The following is a 14755-nucleotide window of genomic DNA, read 5'->3' on the forward strand; positions in this document are numbered from 1 at the left end:
CCATGGTAAGGTCTTACTGGTAAGGACTTTTTTTACATGGAGAATACAGGAGTAAGGGGAGAAAGACAAAGGACTAGGGCATGGACCAGGAATAAAAGACAAAATGGGAGTTCTCGATCTCAAACAAAAATGCCCACAGTATTGCCATCAATCTACAAGATGAAAAAATAAATGCAAAATAACTCAGTATTTGCCCAGTTATTTACTACTTCACCACTCATCTTTACACAGATAATCTGTATGCAACCTGGCTCTTGTAGCCTCCACAGACAGCCTGTCCTGTCATCTCAGCACACACTAATTCTTTTATTTCAGGGAAACCTGTCCTCCCACAGGACTGACCCATCAGTGCTTGACCCCACTCCCTTTCCTCTTCTCATGCGTGTACATGCACGTACACTCACACAAAATGAGATTAAAGAGAGCTCCTGCTCCTTGTGCAGCTACCAGTTTGAAACAGAAGTGCTCCATTCACCAGCTATCACTCTCAAGACTCCAATAAAAATGGTTAAACCCAAGTAATAGAGCACACATGACTCTTGCTCCCTCCCAGGGAACAATCAATTGCTATGTATAGATACCTCCTAAAAGGGGAGAGGAGCCTGGCTAACCCAAATGATCTTCACTCCCTTGCCCTTGTTCTGTAAGCCTGAATTCCTACCTGTTCATCTGCATGGCTGGAGGGATTCATGTAGGACCTCCTGCAAGGGTCCTTATTCAGCACTTACACAGCAATATGTTTATTTTTTGTTAAGCAATGGGGAGTAGTGCTGTAGCACTTTTCTTCTACTGTCACAACTTATTCTTCAGGAGGATTACTCTAAATTCAAATACTCCACATGCTCACCACACGTTAAAGCAACAATGAGACACTTGACCTGGCTTTGATTTCAAACTGTAAGGCACACTACAAATATGACATCTGAATAAACTCGAGATGCTTCTCCAAAATGTTCTTCAGTTAAGAGAATAAAGTCCTTCTCAGAAACATGCTATTTTCCAACAGCAATGACACTTTTTAATTATACTTGTATTTTATTTCTTCCCTTCAAAGCCCAATGACTGCAGTGCAGCTCCACCACCAATATTGGTGTATTCAGAAGGAATTTACAATTAACATTAAAGCACATTTAATATTTTTTCCTATGATGAGATGATCATACAAGTTGATTCTTCCTAGCAGTGCCATATCAACTCATAAATCTATCACTTCTGCCTCCCTCTCCAGAAAAATAAGAGGTAAATACATATGACAACCACAAAGCTGTTCTATTTCTTAAACAGGAAAAAAAGCTGAAGAACTGCAACAGGGAAAGCATAAAAGAATTACAACACATAAACTATATATTGCAGTGATGTATGTAAAAGACATTCTTTGAATTCTCATTTGAGTTAGTTTTGTTCTAATATGCCATTTCTATAGTACATGGGCATCCTTAAATTATTGGGGGTTTTAATACTGCAGTTTTCCCAATGTATTAATTAGTGACAAAACTACATAAAGTACCTGCTCAAAGTTGAAAAACAGAAATTGAAAAGTAGACTTCTTGACTTCCAGCTGAGAATTTAATCCCTCTCCCTTCCTCACTCCAACCCAAGATTCTCCTGGCAAAAAATGTTTAAGGCAAGCCTTCTCTATTTTGCGCATTCAACAAATCTTAAACCCCTAGTCACATGGGTATATCAATTTTAGATGGGATAAATTTCCCTAACCAGGGCAAAAAGGAATAATCAGGCTCTATATAAAACTGCAGAGTTCCACCAACTCAATTAAAAAGAGACAAAAAAAAAAAAAAAAGGCAAAATGTTCAGACAATACTGCTATACAAGTAATCATTCTGACAAATATTGTTACTTACACAGAAAACTTATTTTTATGCATTTTAAAATACCTGTTACATCATCTGAAGCATTTAATCACGGTTCATGCTTCCTAAAGCACTCACATACAGCTATCCTTTCAAAAATTTTTAATTATTTGAAAAATCTATGTGTGAGTGGTGGGGTTTTTTGGTGGTAGGGGAGGGGGCTATACACATGGCCCCCTGTGAGAAGCTTCTTGAAGCTCCCTGGGCTCCAAGTCAGCTCCACTGCTGTTTGGAAACTGAGCCCGTCAGCTGCGCCTCTGCGATAACGTATTTAAGAAGGGACGTGGTAACGTGCAGTGGGACTTGTAAGGAGGAGTTGCTGCAGCTGCGTGAACACCAAGGTCAGTGGAGGAATGGAGGAAGAAAGGAGGGGGGAGGTGTGCCGGAGAAGAGACCCCCCTGTATCCTGTGGTGAGACGGCAGGGCGGCCCCCCCTGCCACCCATGAAGATCTACAGTGGAGCAGACATTGATTTATGGCCTGTGGCTTCTGCCTAGTTGATCAAGGTGCTGTGCCTGAAGAAGGCCGGGGTCTTGTGGGAAAAGGGACACCCCACTGGTGTAGTTCAGCGCTGGGAGGATTGCAGCATGCGGGGGTGTCCCATGCCGGAGCAGCTCGGGAAGGGCTGCAGCCGTGGGAGGGAATCCAGTCGGAGAAAGTTGGTGACCTACGACGGGAGTGTAAGGAAATGCTGCAACCTGTGGGAGGGACTCATGTCAGAGAAAGCCTGTGGAGGACTGTCTCCTGTGAGAGGGGGACCACGATGGAGGAGGGGGAACAAGTTCCAGAAACTCCCCCCACTGAAGATGGAAGAAGTGGCAGCACTGACTGCAACCCCCATTCCCTGCCCCTGCGCCACTGGGGGAGGAGGTAGAGATATCAGGAGCAAAGCTGAGCCTGGGAAGAAGGGAAGGGTGGGGGGAAGGTGTTCTCAAGATGTGGCAATGCTCCTCACTGTCCTACTCTGTTAAGTGCTGTTGTTAGTGTCTGTAATAAATGTATGTTCTTTTTTTTTCTTCACCTAATAAGTCTGCTTTTTGTCCGTGACCATAATGGGTGATTTGCCCCTCCCGGTCCTATCTCAAATCCCAAGCCTGGCTTATTTGTCCCTTATCAGCGCTGGGGTAGAAGGGATATGTTAGCGTCTGCATGGTGCTCAGTTGCCCTCTGAGCTCAAACCATGACAGTCATCATTACATTCATCAACAAATATCAGAAATAATAATGAAATTCCAGTATCTGTATGGTGTCAAAGAAGTGTCAGATATACTAAAAAGGAGTAAGCATTCACACAATGCTAAACTCCGTATTAATTTCATAGTTTTTCCTGGAATTCATCCATATTATTTCAGGACACTCTTCAGCAAATAATGTGGATCTATTAAAAATTGCACCCACATATTAAAAACTAACTCACCCTGTTACCTAGGCTCTCCAAGGGACTAGGATGACTCCCAATGCTGTCTAATACAAGCAGTAATATCCCTGTGTATTACTTGCCTAGTCAACCATCAGAGGAAAAGTATATGCAAACGTACAATATGTTGTCTGCTTACAAGTTACCTTTATCAAAAGAGAAAGCTGCCTGTGATATTATTCTTAAAGTTTAAGGGAAAACTATACAAAAGTCATATACAATAAAAACAAAAAATGTCTTTCAGTAGCATAAATATACATACATATATGACAGATAAGTTCAAAATACCTGCGAATTCTCAAAAGCATCCTCATTTCAGTGTACACTAAATTTGAGATTTGCATATAAGTAGTTCATATTGAAAGGTTCTTGCATTTTAAGAGTGATAGCAAAAATAAGTGATGCTATAATTATTTAAAACTGCTGAGAGAGAAGATCATATTTCTTTCTATACTGTACAAAACAGGGTGCACCAATTTAAGTGAAGTGATTAGATTGTGGTTTAACTACAGTTTTTATCAGCACGCAGGAAATCTTACTTTAAATAATTATTTTTATCTGGTTCATCTTGTACTTTTTAGTTTTCAAAAAATACTCATCCTCAATGTTTGGTAGAAACACATTTAAATAGTTACCTACAAATAATTCCTGTCTTTACACTCATACCAGTAATTCTGTTTGAGCTAGAAAGATTCATTGTATCTGCAGAAAAAGTACTTATGGAAATACATTTATTTGTATTAAGTATACACACACAAATGATCTATCCAGAGGTACTTTTTCATAACTAAGGAAAAAAAAATATCTGAATTATGCACTGAAAAATGGAGGAAAGATCAAAGACAGCTAAGGTTTTTTTAAGCTTGTCTCACTTAACTGCTCAGATAAACCAAGGTAGACAAGTTGACTTAGATGTCTATTTCTAGAATGGTTTCTTAAGCAAAACAAGAATCTATGGTGAGTGTATCATGCACAATTCTGGTGATTTCCACTGATTGGCTTATCAATAAGTATTTAAGTGCCAGATCATACAGATGAGTCCCAAGCAGTATTTTTAAAAAATACCAAAACACTCTTCAAAGTCACGTACCTGCACCTTTTTTACCTCTCAACACCACGAAAATCTTTCCCACACTTTTTAAATTAGTTGAGCTCATCTTCTCAACCCTGCTTTATTTAAAAAGAGCAAAAGAAGGGAAAACTTTCCGACTTACCAGCTAGTTATCAGTTTCCAACCTCCAAACAACTTAAACGGAGGCCGTATTTGTTCTGCCAATTCCATGTATGTTAAATTTCTAACCGATGAGGACAAAAGGCTGTCTTACATATTCTATATGAACTAAAACCAGGTGGAAAATAGAAGCACAAATAGTCATTCTAGTGTAAAATCTAAATTTTACAAATATTTATATCACATTCCAGCAAGTGACACTTTAACAGTTGAGTCAAGACTGCAGCGATACTTCTCCTAATTCCATCTATAACTTAAAGAGCAAAAGCTCACATTCACCTGTACTCACAGAAAACTGATGCTAAAACCTTCACAAGTTGTAACATGTTCAGAATTCACAGGTATTTTACAATTAAATTCTACTTCAGTTCAAATTTAGAAGCTTGAAAGTCTTGAGTTAAAATTTCAGTATCCAGCCTTTTCAAATGTAGTCTCATTTCAGTTTATGTTTGACAACTTCCCAAAAACTGTGGTATACATATCACATGAAAGTGTTATGAAGCAGGACAGTTTGCTACTTTGCCTGCAGGCAAAGATTTGTCTAGAGCTATAAGGTATGTGCACCCATGTGAGACAGTTACTGTCAGTTTTCCTGCCTCCTCAGCACCCGCAGCTCTAGAAGCCCGTGGACAACAACAGATCCTTCTCCAAGTAGCACAGAAAGACCAGGTGTGGACAAGAGCATAACCACAGCACAAGTGAGTATTTGTGAGCTGTAAAAAGTTGTCAGAGGGACAGAGTCTGTCCCTGTGTATAGTCATGAAGTATGTAATAGAAGAATATGATGAGGCAACAGCACCAGGGTCCCACTTGGCAAGGTCTAGAACATGAGCTAGTGGAAAAAGGAAAGGTAGGCTAGAGAAGCCCGAGAAAGAACACAGGGTCTTATATGGAGTTAGCATCCTAATGCATCCGGAGTAGTATGTGCTGTAAGCAGATAGAGATAGATGACACACAAGGCGAGGAAGAAGGTGTGCAGTAGCAGAACAGGGAGGAAGCAAGAGACATGTTTCTTTCACAGAAATGTGGTCTGCTCTTCGTGCTTCTGAAGGAAGCATATGAAGCTTATGTCTCCTTCTGGCTTACTTCAAGACGTTTGCTCTTATCCTTATCAGTTTCTATGTCCTTCTGAAAGACAGAGCCAAAGAAAACTCCTTCTCCTGAAAAGAATTAATGAATTAAAAATACATTGATTGAAACCTTCCTTATGATAGCCACAGTTGATTTAACACTCCAAATGCTATCTCCATGATTTGGGGCATTTTTAATGCCACAGTTAAAGATGTATATCCTGAGAAGGAAAGAAAAACCAACACCAAGATTTTTTCCACACAAAAAAAATAAAAACAGGTGAGCTACTGACATGCAAAATTTTAGCTATCTCCGCACCTTTCCTTCAAAAACCTCCTTCAATTCTTGGCATTATCAAACTTACAGTACGTGCATCAAAACCACTCAGCAATGAACTTAGCATAGATACACAGCACAAAACACCTTTGTAACATTACAAAAGCAATGATTCCTAGCTGATTCAACAGCTGGAACACAGTATCTAATTCTACTGTTTGTTGTATAATAGCAGAAATAAAAATCATGATCTTGAGTAGTATTCAAGTATTTTCTACCATTTGTTGGTAAAGCACAGAACAAACAAGCAAAGACACTCCCCAACATTTTGCAAACTCTTCTTTGCTCCTGCCTTGCCTCTCCCTCAATTTAAAATAACCTTAAAAAAATAAAATAGATGTTTAAAATGAATTCCAACTTCCACAGCTGGTTGAGAAAACAGGACTAAAGAGATACATCTTAATGGAACTGGAAAGAGTTGGGACAGAACAATCACCATGACAGAAGTGGATTTCAGGATCATATTACATCACCAACTTCACTGACTTGTGACAGTGACAGAAAAACCTGTCCTTGGAGGAAAGCAGAACCTCAGTTTTCCTTTGAAAAAGAATCATTTTCTAAGCCTCAGGCTAAAATTCAAAGTTTTAAAGTTACCTCTCTGTATATGTATACAAATCTATATATAGGCATACTCAACTCACAGTCATTTGCCCGAATCTGCAGCAAGTCTGAAATAACTGAGTTAACATGCTGAAACACGTAAACTGAACTGTGCATCTCAACATATGGTTATTCCAAGATATACTATCCACTCAAAGAGATTCATGTGTTGCAGGTGAATAGAGCTCCTCACTACAGACCTCTTTGTAAAAGTAGGTACAACATCGTGGATCTAAAAATAAATTCTCAGGAACTGAGACTGTTTCTCCACCATTCCCAGCCCTGCTGCACGCAAATGGTGACAAACACCAAAGGAGGCGAAACACCTCTGAAGGAAGAACACCACCAAAGTCTGGTGAGCACCAAACCAGAAAAGGAAGTACAAAGCGTCCATGTTGCGATGCACTGGCTCCAGATCACTCTGGTGCACGGATTTTCTTTCTTTGTTTAACCAGGTGGGTTAAGACAAGACTGGGTATAGTTGAGCAGAACGAGGTCAGCAGCAGCTGGTAGAGCTAAAAGCAAGGAGGAGGGCGAGATGGTTACTAGGAAAGCAGGATGAGATGAGCGAGAGTGCTGAAGCCACGCTTTCCAAAACAGAAAACGTCGATGCAACTCCTGCATCCTTGTCTGCCCCTGCACACAAGCATGTAACAAGTGCCAAACTTCATTTTCCCCCGTTGAAGTGGCCACCAGATGCCAGCTCAGAAGGCTGCACCCCACACACACTGTGCGTTCTTTCTGAAAGGAGCCCGAGCCGACCCAGCCCAGCAGTTGCCGTGCCAGCAGGTCGTAGCACCCTGCGACGAAGCCTCCGGCCGGGGGGGGAGGCGGAGCCGCCGCTCGCTTCCCGCCCCTCGCCGCCGGGCAGCCCCCACCCGGGCCCTCCCTCCCCCGCCGTGGCGGCCGCCACAGGGCGCGCAAAGGTCACCCGGGCCCGGGCGCTGCCGCAGCCGGGGCACCGCGCCGCCCGGCCGCTGCCTTCCCCCCCGTTACCTTTGTGCTCGTCATCCAGGTACCGGACCCGCAGCTCCTCCTCTTCCTTCGCCTCGGAACCGTAGCTCCTCCCGGCCGAGGGGAGAGCGGCGGCGGCGACTCTCCGCACCGGCGCCCGGCGGCCGGGCCGGCCGAGGGCGGAGGTGGCGGCGGCGGCTGCGGCTGCCAGCCTGACTCGGCCTCGCAGGAGGCCCAGCGCCGCCGCCATGCTGCTGCCTGCGCCGCCTCCACCTCGCGCGACCGCCGGCCCCGGCACCGCCGCCCACGTGACCTGCTGCGGCGCGCACGGGGCGCCGCCGGCCCCCTCCTCCCTCCCGGCCGCCGCCACCGCCGCCGAGGCGCGAGGGAGCTGCGCGCGGCTCGCGCGCCCAACGGCCGCCCGGGAGCCTTTGGGGCGTCGCCCGCCGCGGGCCGCGTCGTTAGCTGGGAAAGGTCTGAGGTTTCTCGCGCACGGCTTGCAACACGCTGGTGCCCGGGGAAGTTTCTCATCGGTACAAAGTGGTGTTTAGGCTTCCTGGGAATTCTCGGTGGCGGCGGAAGTGAGGCCGGCGCAGTTGTTTGTGCTGAGCTCACCTGGATCGTGGCTGCAAGGCGACACGCTCGGGCGTTGTGGCCCTGCATGAAGGGCTGCCGGAGAGAACGCACGTGAACCGTTCAGCTCTCGCTGCTCTTCGGGTGTTGCAGCCCTGCCCATTCCCTGACCGACGCAACTACGGTGTATAACATAAACCAGGTAGCGTCCGGTTCTGCCCGTGGAGATCAAACACAGCTCACACTGGTTTCTCTTCTCTACACCCACTCTCCTCTCTTTCGAGCACTCAGATTTACTGTTGCTTTGCACAAGTAAGAACCAAACTAATATGACTTGGTATTCAGAGCTGGATTTAGTTGTGTGAGCAGCACCACCATGGTGTCAGCTTGTCCTCCCTGCACACTGGCAGGTGTACTGGCACAAAGCATGTCAAAGTATGTCAGTGGTAAGGGTGGAGGGGGGGAGATAGTTACCATCTTTAGCTGCAAATTCACATTAAAAGACCTGTTTCAAAAGGCCAGTAGAATTTCACCCATCCATGTGTCAATACCATAGCCTTTAGTTGAGCCAGAGTATGTGTGTATATATGTTAGATATAAATAAAGAAGTTCATGTGACTCCTTACACAGGACTTGGGGAAATACTGCTATAGCTGCAGTTAATCCAGGACAGTAAGGTGGCTTCTAAAGCTGTGAAGTTCGTTTCCTAAAAAGTTTATTTACTTCAGAGAATTAGGCTTTGAGAATTGAAAACATGTCTTTCAGCTCACCCCCTGTAGTTTTCAAAACTCGGTGTTACTTAATCAGAGGCATAAAGTTCTACTGCTTCTGAGCAGAGGCTCAGATGGAGCCATTTTGGTTGTCATTTGGGAAAACTAGCTACTGCATTCTTCATGTGGTTGCTCAGCAGCTCCTCCACGGCTTTCCTTCTGGAGAAATTAAAGTCTAAAAATAATGACCTATTTGTTCTTGAAGAGCACCATGAAGGGCAAATGTACGGGGGGGGGAGGAACAGGCAGACTATCGCCTTGCATTTATTATGTTTTACTATTTAAACAGCACTATAGCTTGTGATTAACAGCCTGTTCAGTAGTGGCCACAGTATGCTAAAGACCTTTCCAGTAGAAAGGAATAAAGAATACCCACCCTGGAAATTTTATTCACAGTTGAAGAACATTTTAGCTTATGAGAATAAGTTTTGAAAGATCATACCCAATTACGTCAACAGAAACAGAGAGCACTATTCTGAAAGACACAGGATAAGGTAAAAAGGCATTAGAAGCAGATACAGATTCACTACAGTACCATAATGTTGCCTTTAAGCTGAAGGCAGACGTGTTGTCATTTGCAGTGGTTCCCAGACTCAAGGACTAGCGAACACTTTACTGAGCAGAGGTCTGCATATGGAATCAAGCCCAGTAGCCTAGTGTCTGTTGTACAAACACCCATGGTCATGATGGAAGCTGAAAGAATTTTGGAAGTACAGTTTTCTTTTACACCATCACTGTTTGATTTTTCTTTCTTAGCATAAGAAGTGAAAACAAAATTTAATTTCTCTTCACTTTTACTTCCGTTTCCCACATCTACATTGCTAAGGCATGTTTACACCTAGATAAAAAGTTTTATTTCCAGTGACCTCTTTAGTAAATTTTGAAAACAGAATGTTAGTGAAGAGTGGTAATATAGCTATCATTGTAACATAACAAAGCTCTTGAAGATTTTTTTCAGTCTACAGAGTAAAATTTTTTAAATTAAATTTTACATTTTTGACAGACATAAAGGTGCCTGCTGTAGTGGGTCATCATGTATTTTGAACTGTGTCTCTCTCAAAGAATGTGAGTATTATGCTTAAAACTGTATGATGCTCATAAGTGTGTTTTATTTTGGTAATTTAATACTACGGTGCATTTTATAATGCTGTATATTCAGCTCCTCCCATGGCATTCAAGCATGAATTGGGACTATTGGATGAAAGCAAAGTTTTCCATATTCTCTTGTTCCCTCTTTATTTCAGTGTGGTTTAGTTGTAACAACACAGCTTTAAAGCCAACATAGTACATGGAAAGCAGATTTAGTTACAGAGTGAAAGTATACTGACATGCTGATTATTATTTAAAAATGTATCCTAATAAGAAAAAAAAAAAATTAAGCAACTGACACAAAACTGTTAAGTAACTACCTAAATAACATATGACACTGCTTGGTAACCTGATTGCTGCTGCACACAGAAATCTAAATATTGATACTTGGTGATGGGTAAAATAAATTGATTTAGCACAACTGTATAAATCTTGACTCAACCTCCTCTATGTCCAGAGAAGCATTGTTAGCATGAATGAAAATAGAGCCAGAGTAGAGGGAGCAATTCTCAGCAATTCTCTGCACTCAGCTGTTGCTTTTAATATGGTCACTCAATCGTAATCTAATCCAAGGGAAAAAACTTGAAGGTCCTTCACTCTAATTAATTTTACATTTCAAATTACCCCGGAAAGTCCATTCACATCAGGTTGCAGGTTCTCACAGTGTACAGGGTGGAGACTGAAAAGGAAAATGTGCAGCCTCTTTTTTAACTTTGCTCACAGCTTTTGTTTGAAAATACAGTCTGAGGGGAGGAGGATTTGGGGCTTGGGATAAGGGGAGTCTTTTTTCTTTTTCTGGGTTTTTGAGGCAGAATGTTTCAACTTAGGCAACACAGTGTGTAGGTGCTGAAATCTGGGAAACTGCCTACATGGTTAGTGGAGAGAGGTTTATTCAGAACATTATTCAACATGCTTCAGTGCAGGGCACCTGCCATGATTCACTTTCTAGAGGAACAATGTCACTCTTCAATATAATGGAGGAGTGTGGCCTCTAAACTCAAGATCTAAATTAGGTACCTAAAATCGAGGATGTGAAAGTACTTGTCAATGTTCATTTAGGAATCTAGAATTATTAAAATTAGCAATAAAAAATTTGAAGTGAGCCAGAAAAATAATTGCATGTGTATTTATACTAATATGTGAATTTACAGGTAACAGTGAAAAGGTGTAGACAGTATGTCCAGTGAAGTGGGAATAAGGATGGGAAGGAATCTCACCTAGTTCTAAGTTGCTTTGATTTTCTTATGTTGTGCGTGTAGAGGAGGTGTAACAAATAGTTTCATTTTCCCGGGATGAGCACATCAGTGGCAGTGTATAACTAAAGTGAAAAGGGAACATGTTTTAGGGCGAAAATGGAGCACCCAATTTTGGCTTTTGAAGCTAAATCACTTGTCTTTCTTGTAAGTTGGAAATTAATTGTCTCTGTAAAGTGACTGTTGGTATTTGAGAGTGAGATCCATTAGCTACCTGTTCTCTAAGCTGGTTTATAAAGGTTGTTTCAATTCCATGCCACATGCCAGGAGCTTTTAACTCTTCTAATTTTCACATATCTGCTTTTTATTAATGGCAGAATTTTACTGGTTATTATGTTAAAGATTTAGCACACTTGTATTTCCAATCTTAATTTTTAACTTTTTGTAAAGCCTTTTTGCTCTTTTTTTACACTGATACTGCTGAAGAAAAGTCCCTTGTTATATATTATTAATAACATTGTAGCACACACAGCATGTTCCCTTTCTGGCACTATGCCTGTTCAATATGTTTTGCAGGCTGCTGTTTCCTTAGATTGTCTATTTTCTTTCTGCTCAGTGCAGCTTTGAGATTATAATGCTAAGATACATAATGTTTCTACATCTTACTTTTTCTCTTCAGAAATTATTCTTACTAAACTCAGTCTTCTTGAGTGTGGTTACAAGTTTGCTTACGTGGCACTTGCTACCTCATTCTAACACGTGTTGTTGAAAAATGTACCTGTGTGTCACTCGTGCCTCAGAGCACAGGACAGATTTTGTCTTTGCATTCATGTTAACTCCATTTATTTGTGCATATACTTTTACATCTTGAAAATGACGACAACTGCATTGGATTGATTCAGTGGACATGTGCCTGGCATATGTGAGCCAATTACTCAAGGGACTTCTTAAAATCCTACCTCGCAAACATGGAAGGTGGAAACAACCAAGTTGTCTGTCCATCCTCTGCCAATCACAAACAACGCAGAATGCTGAAACAATTACAGGAACATAAACATGCTGAGCAAGTTCCCTTGCATGGGTAAATTGACAGTAGTTGCCACAGAATTACAACCACATAATACCGCAAGATCAGAGCCTAAGGAGGTCCTAAGGTATTTATAACAGGAATTGGGCAGGTATTTAGTAAAGAAAATATATAGAATGTTTTCTTTTGGGGCAGGGCATGCAGTTTATCCCAAAAAGGCATGAAATAAAGGTATTTATTTCTGTGGGGCTAGATGTAAGCAAAGTTGACCAACAGTGGAGATTCCTAAAAATTGAGGTATTTGTATGTAATTACAACTCCAAGTCTTTGAATACTGGTATGTCGTTTTTGCCAAAGTTTTTTAAAAACTTTCTTGTGTTTTTAAAGTAACTCAGCAGAACAGATATTCACTAATATTCAGATAATAACTCTGCATTCAGACAAACTGCAACATCATTGAATACTTTTCTTACAGTGAATGTAGCCTGTTCATCTATTTATAAATATTGTTAAGATAATTTATTTTTTTCATGTTCAGACTTCTGGACAAGTCATTGGATGAAGCAATACTCCCCTTCCATCTCTATCCTTTTGAAGAGTGCCAGAGCCAACATTATTGTTAACCATATCTTAGAAGATCTTTGCTTTGTCAACTGAGAAGGCAAGTTCTCATGTAGTATATGGGGGCCAGTGAAAGCTACACAAGAAACACAGAAAGCAGGTAGAACATTACTGATGTAATTGGCACTTAAGAAAGTTGATATGAAATTCTAGTAGAAAATGGATTTCCCAGTATTATCAGGGTGCCTCTATGTGTGGTAAAAAGCTGTTTGGACTGTTGCTAAGGAGGTAAAAATCCTGTCAAATCTATGCTATTGAGAAGAATGAAATAGAACGAGGTATTAGCCCAAAGAAGTAAGTATTTTGGGCCAAAAAATTACTAACTTAATAAAAACAATATCTGGATGCACAGAGTGGGTTTTCCATCCAAACAAGCATTTGGTGAAATAAAGGGGCAATTCATCTGAATAACATTTTGTTTAGAAGTCTTTGAATTAAAGTAAGACAGGACATTTCAGTAGAACTCTCAGTGAAACAAATTAAAAATTACTGTCATCATTACAATCAGATGATGGAAAACACTTTAATGCTTCTGTCCTGGTATAATGTGATTTCTAGTGGAAAGAACTTACCAAGAAACCCTGCACTGTTTAAAGGCAATACATTTGACACGAAATCCAGGTCCCTACCAGGAGCTAAAAGAAACCTGGTCTTTTATGCTCAAGTTATAAAATGTTATAGAAAAATCAACAGCACTTCACAGACTGTTTTGTCAGATGTAATTCTTTATTACTGTTGATGAACAAGCCAGGAGTTAAGATGTGTATTACATTTCTGAAAGGCATAATTACATTTCCCTTCTGTTCAGCTAATTTCTTTTTTTTTTTTTTTTTTAGGTCGTTTATGTCTAAACACAGTAACTGAGCTTACAGTGGATGTACTGTAGATAATATGCAAAGTTTAAGAAAGTGTTTACCTTTTTACTAAAAGCTGCAGCATTTTGGAAGAGAATCAATTGCATAGTTACTGCTTGAAAAATATGACACATTATGCACAAATCACTCTGAACATAAATTCAAAGCTGTTGTGATGTAAAACATATTTATGCTTATTGCTTTTCCTTTTTAGTCTTTTATGATTGTCATGCATAGATCTACTGAATATATTTAATTCTTTCTAAGAAATGCCTTACATTCTTTTTCATGCCATATGGGGAAAACACTGGGTGCTTTTTTGATCTTCTATTCAGTTTCATTAGACTAGGTTATCTTTTACATTCTAACCTTAACTGTATTTTCCTGCCTTCATTACTCTACATATGATGCAATTAAGACAGTCGGATAAACTGAATAAACATTTTCAGTGGAAGCTTATTCTGTCATATGTAAGAACTCTTCTAATGTCAAAGAATCTGAATAACCTTATGACGCAAATTTCCAGGACAGAGCAAAAGGTTAAGTAATCACAGTGTTTATATCTCACATGGATACAAGGCTTGATTAATTAGGATCTACACAAGGTAAGGACTCCAGGTTTTGTCAAAATGATTTCATCATAACTTTTTTCTACTCAGCCCACTGTAAGTCATGTGCCTATGTAAGAAAGCAAGATCCCTAAGAAGAATGAACCTAGCAATTGGTATGTGAAAATAAAAGAAAAATATGTACTAAGTGGAAAGTGTTTTATGTGCATAGGCACAGACAGAATGCAGAGTTATTCACCAATGCCAGTAAACAGCCATTTCCAATGTAGCAATTTTCAGATTTCTGGTTTCTTAACATTCTCTAAATATATGTTTTTGCAGATCCTCAAAATTAGGATCTCATCTAGGAATCAGGTTTTGCAATTTGTGAAATTAAGCATCAATTAAAGAAAAATTACTACCAAACTTAACCTGTCTTCAGAGTCATAGTTAATATTTTCTTCCTAGATAGTATCTTTTTGTGTATGTCACTTTATGTCTGGAAGGTGAAACTACATTCCAGTTCCCTTATGCCCTGTGAAGTATGTTTTATCTGCTAAGCATAACACACCCTGTCTTCTCAGCCCTGGCAGTATCTGG

At 40.7% G+C, this 14755-nt stretch overlaps 1 protein-coding gene and 1 long non-coding RNA gene across 2 annotated transcripts in view; one reads left to right on the forward strand and one right to left on the reverse strand.

The window, feature by feature from the left end:
- AUH (AU RNA binding methylglutaconyl-CoA hydratase) overlaps window positions 1–7807 on the reverse strand; it is a 112749-nt gene extending 104942 nt beyond the window's left edge. The window contains exon 1 of the mRNA XM_033008913.2: window positions 7523–7807. Within this exon, the coding sequence (XP_032864804.2) occupies window positions 7523–7730 (208 nt within the window). The 5' untranslated portion in view covers window positions 7731–7807. The remainder of the gene's footprint in view (window positions 1–7522) is intronic.
- A 110-nt stretch (window positions 7808–7917) lies between these two features.
- LOC116965496 lies at window positions 7918–13196 on the forward strand. Its single transcript, XR_004409398.2, has 3 exons — window positions 7918–8255; window positions 9827–9888; window positions 12671–13196. It is a non-coding gene; the product is annotated as an uncharacterized LOC116965496 (long non-coding RNA).
- The last annotated feature ends 1559 nt before the right edge of the window (window positions 13197–14755 follow it).

The sequence above is a fragment of the Tyto alba genome, unplaced genomic scaffold, assembly GCF_018691265.1.
Source record: "Tyto alba isolate M040663 unplaced genomic scaffold, T.alba_DEE_v4.0 Super-Scaffold_13, whole genome shotgun sequence".
NCBI lineage: Eukaryota > Metazoa > Chordata > Aves > Strigiformes > Tytonidae > Tyto > Tyto alba.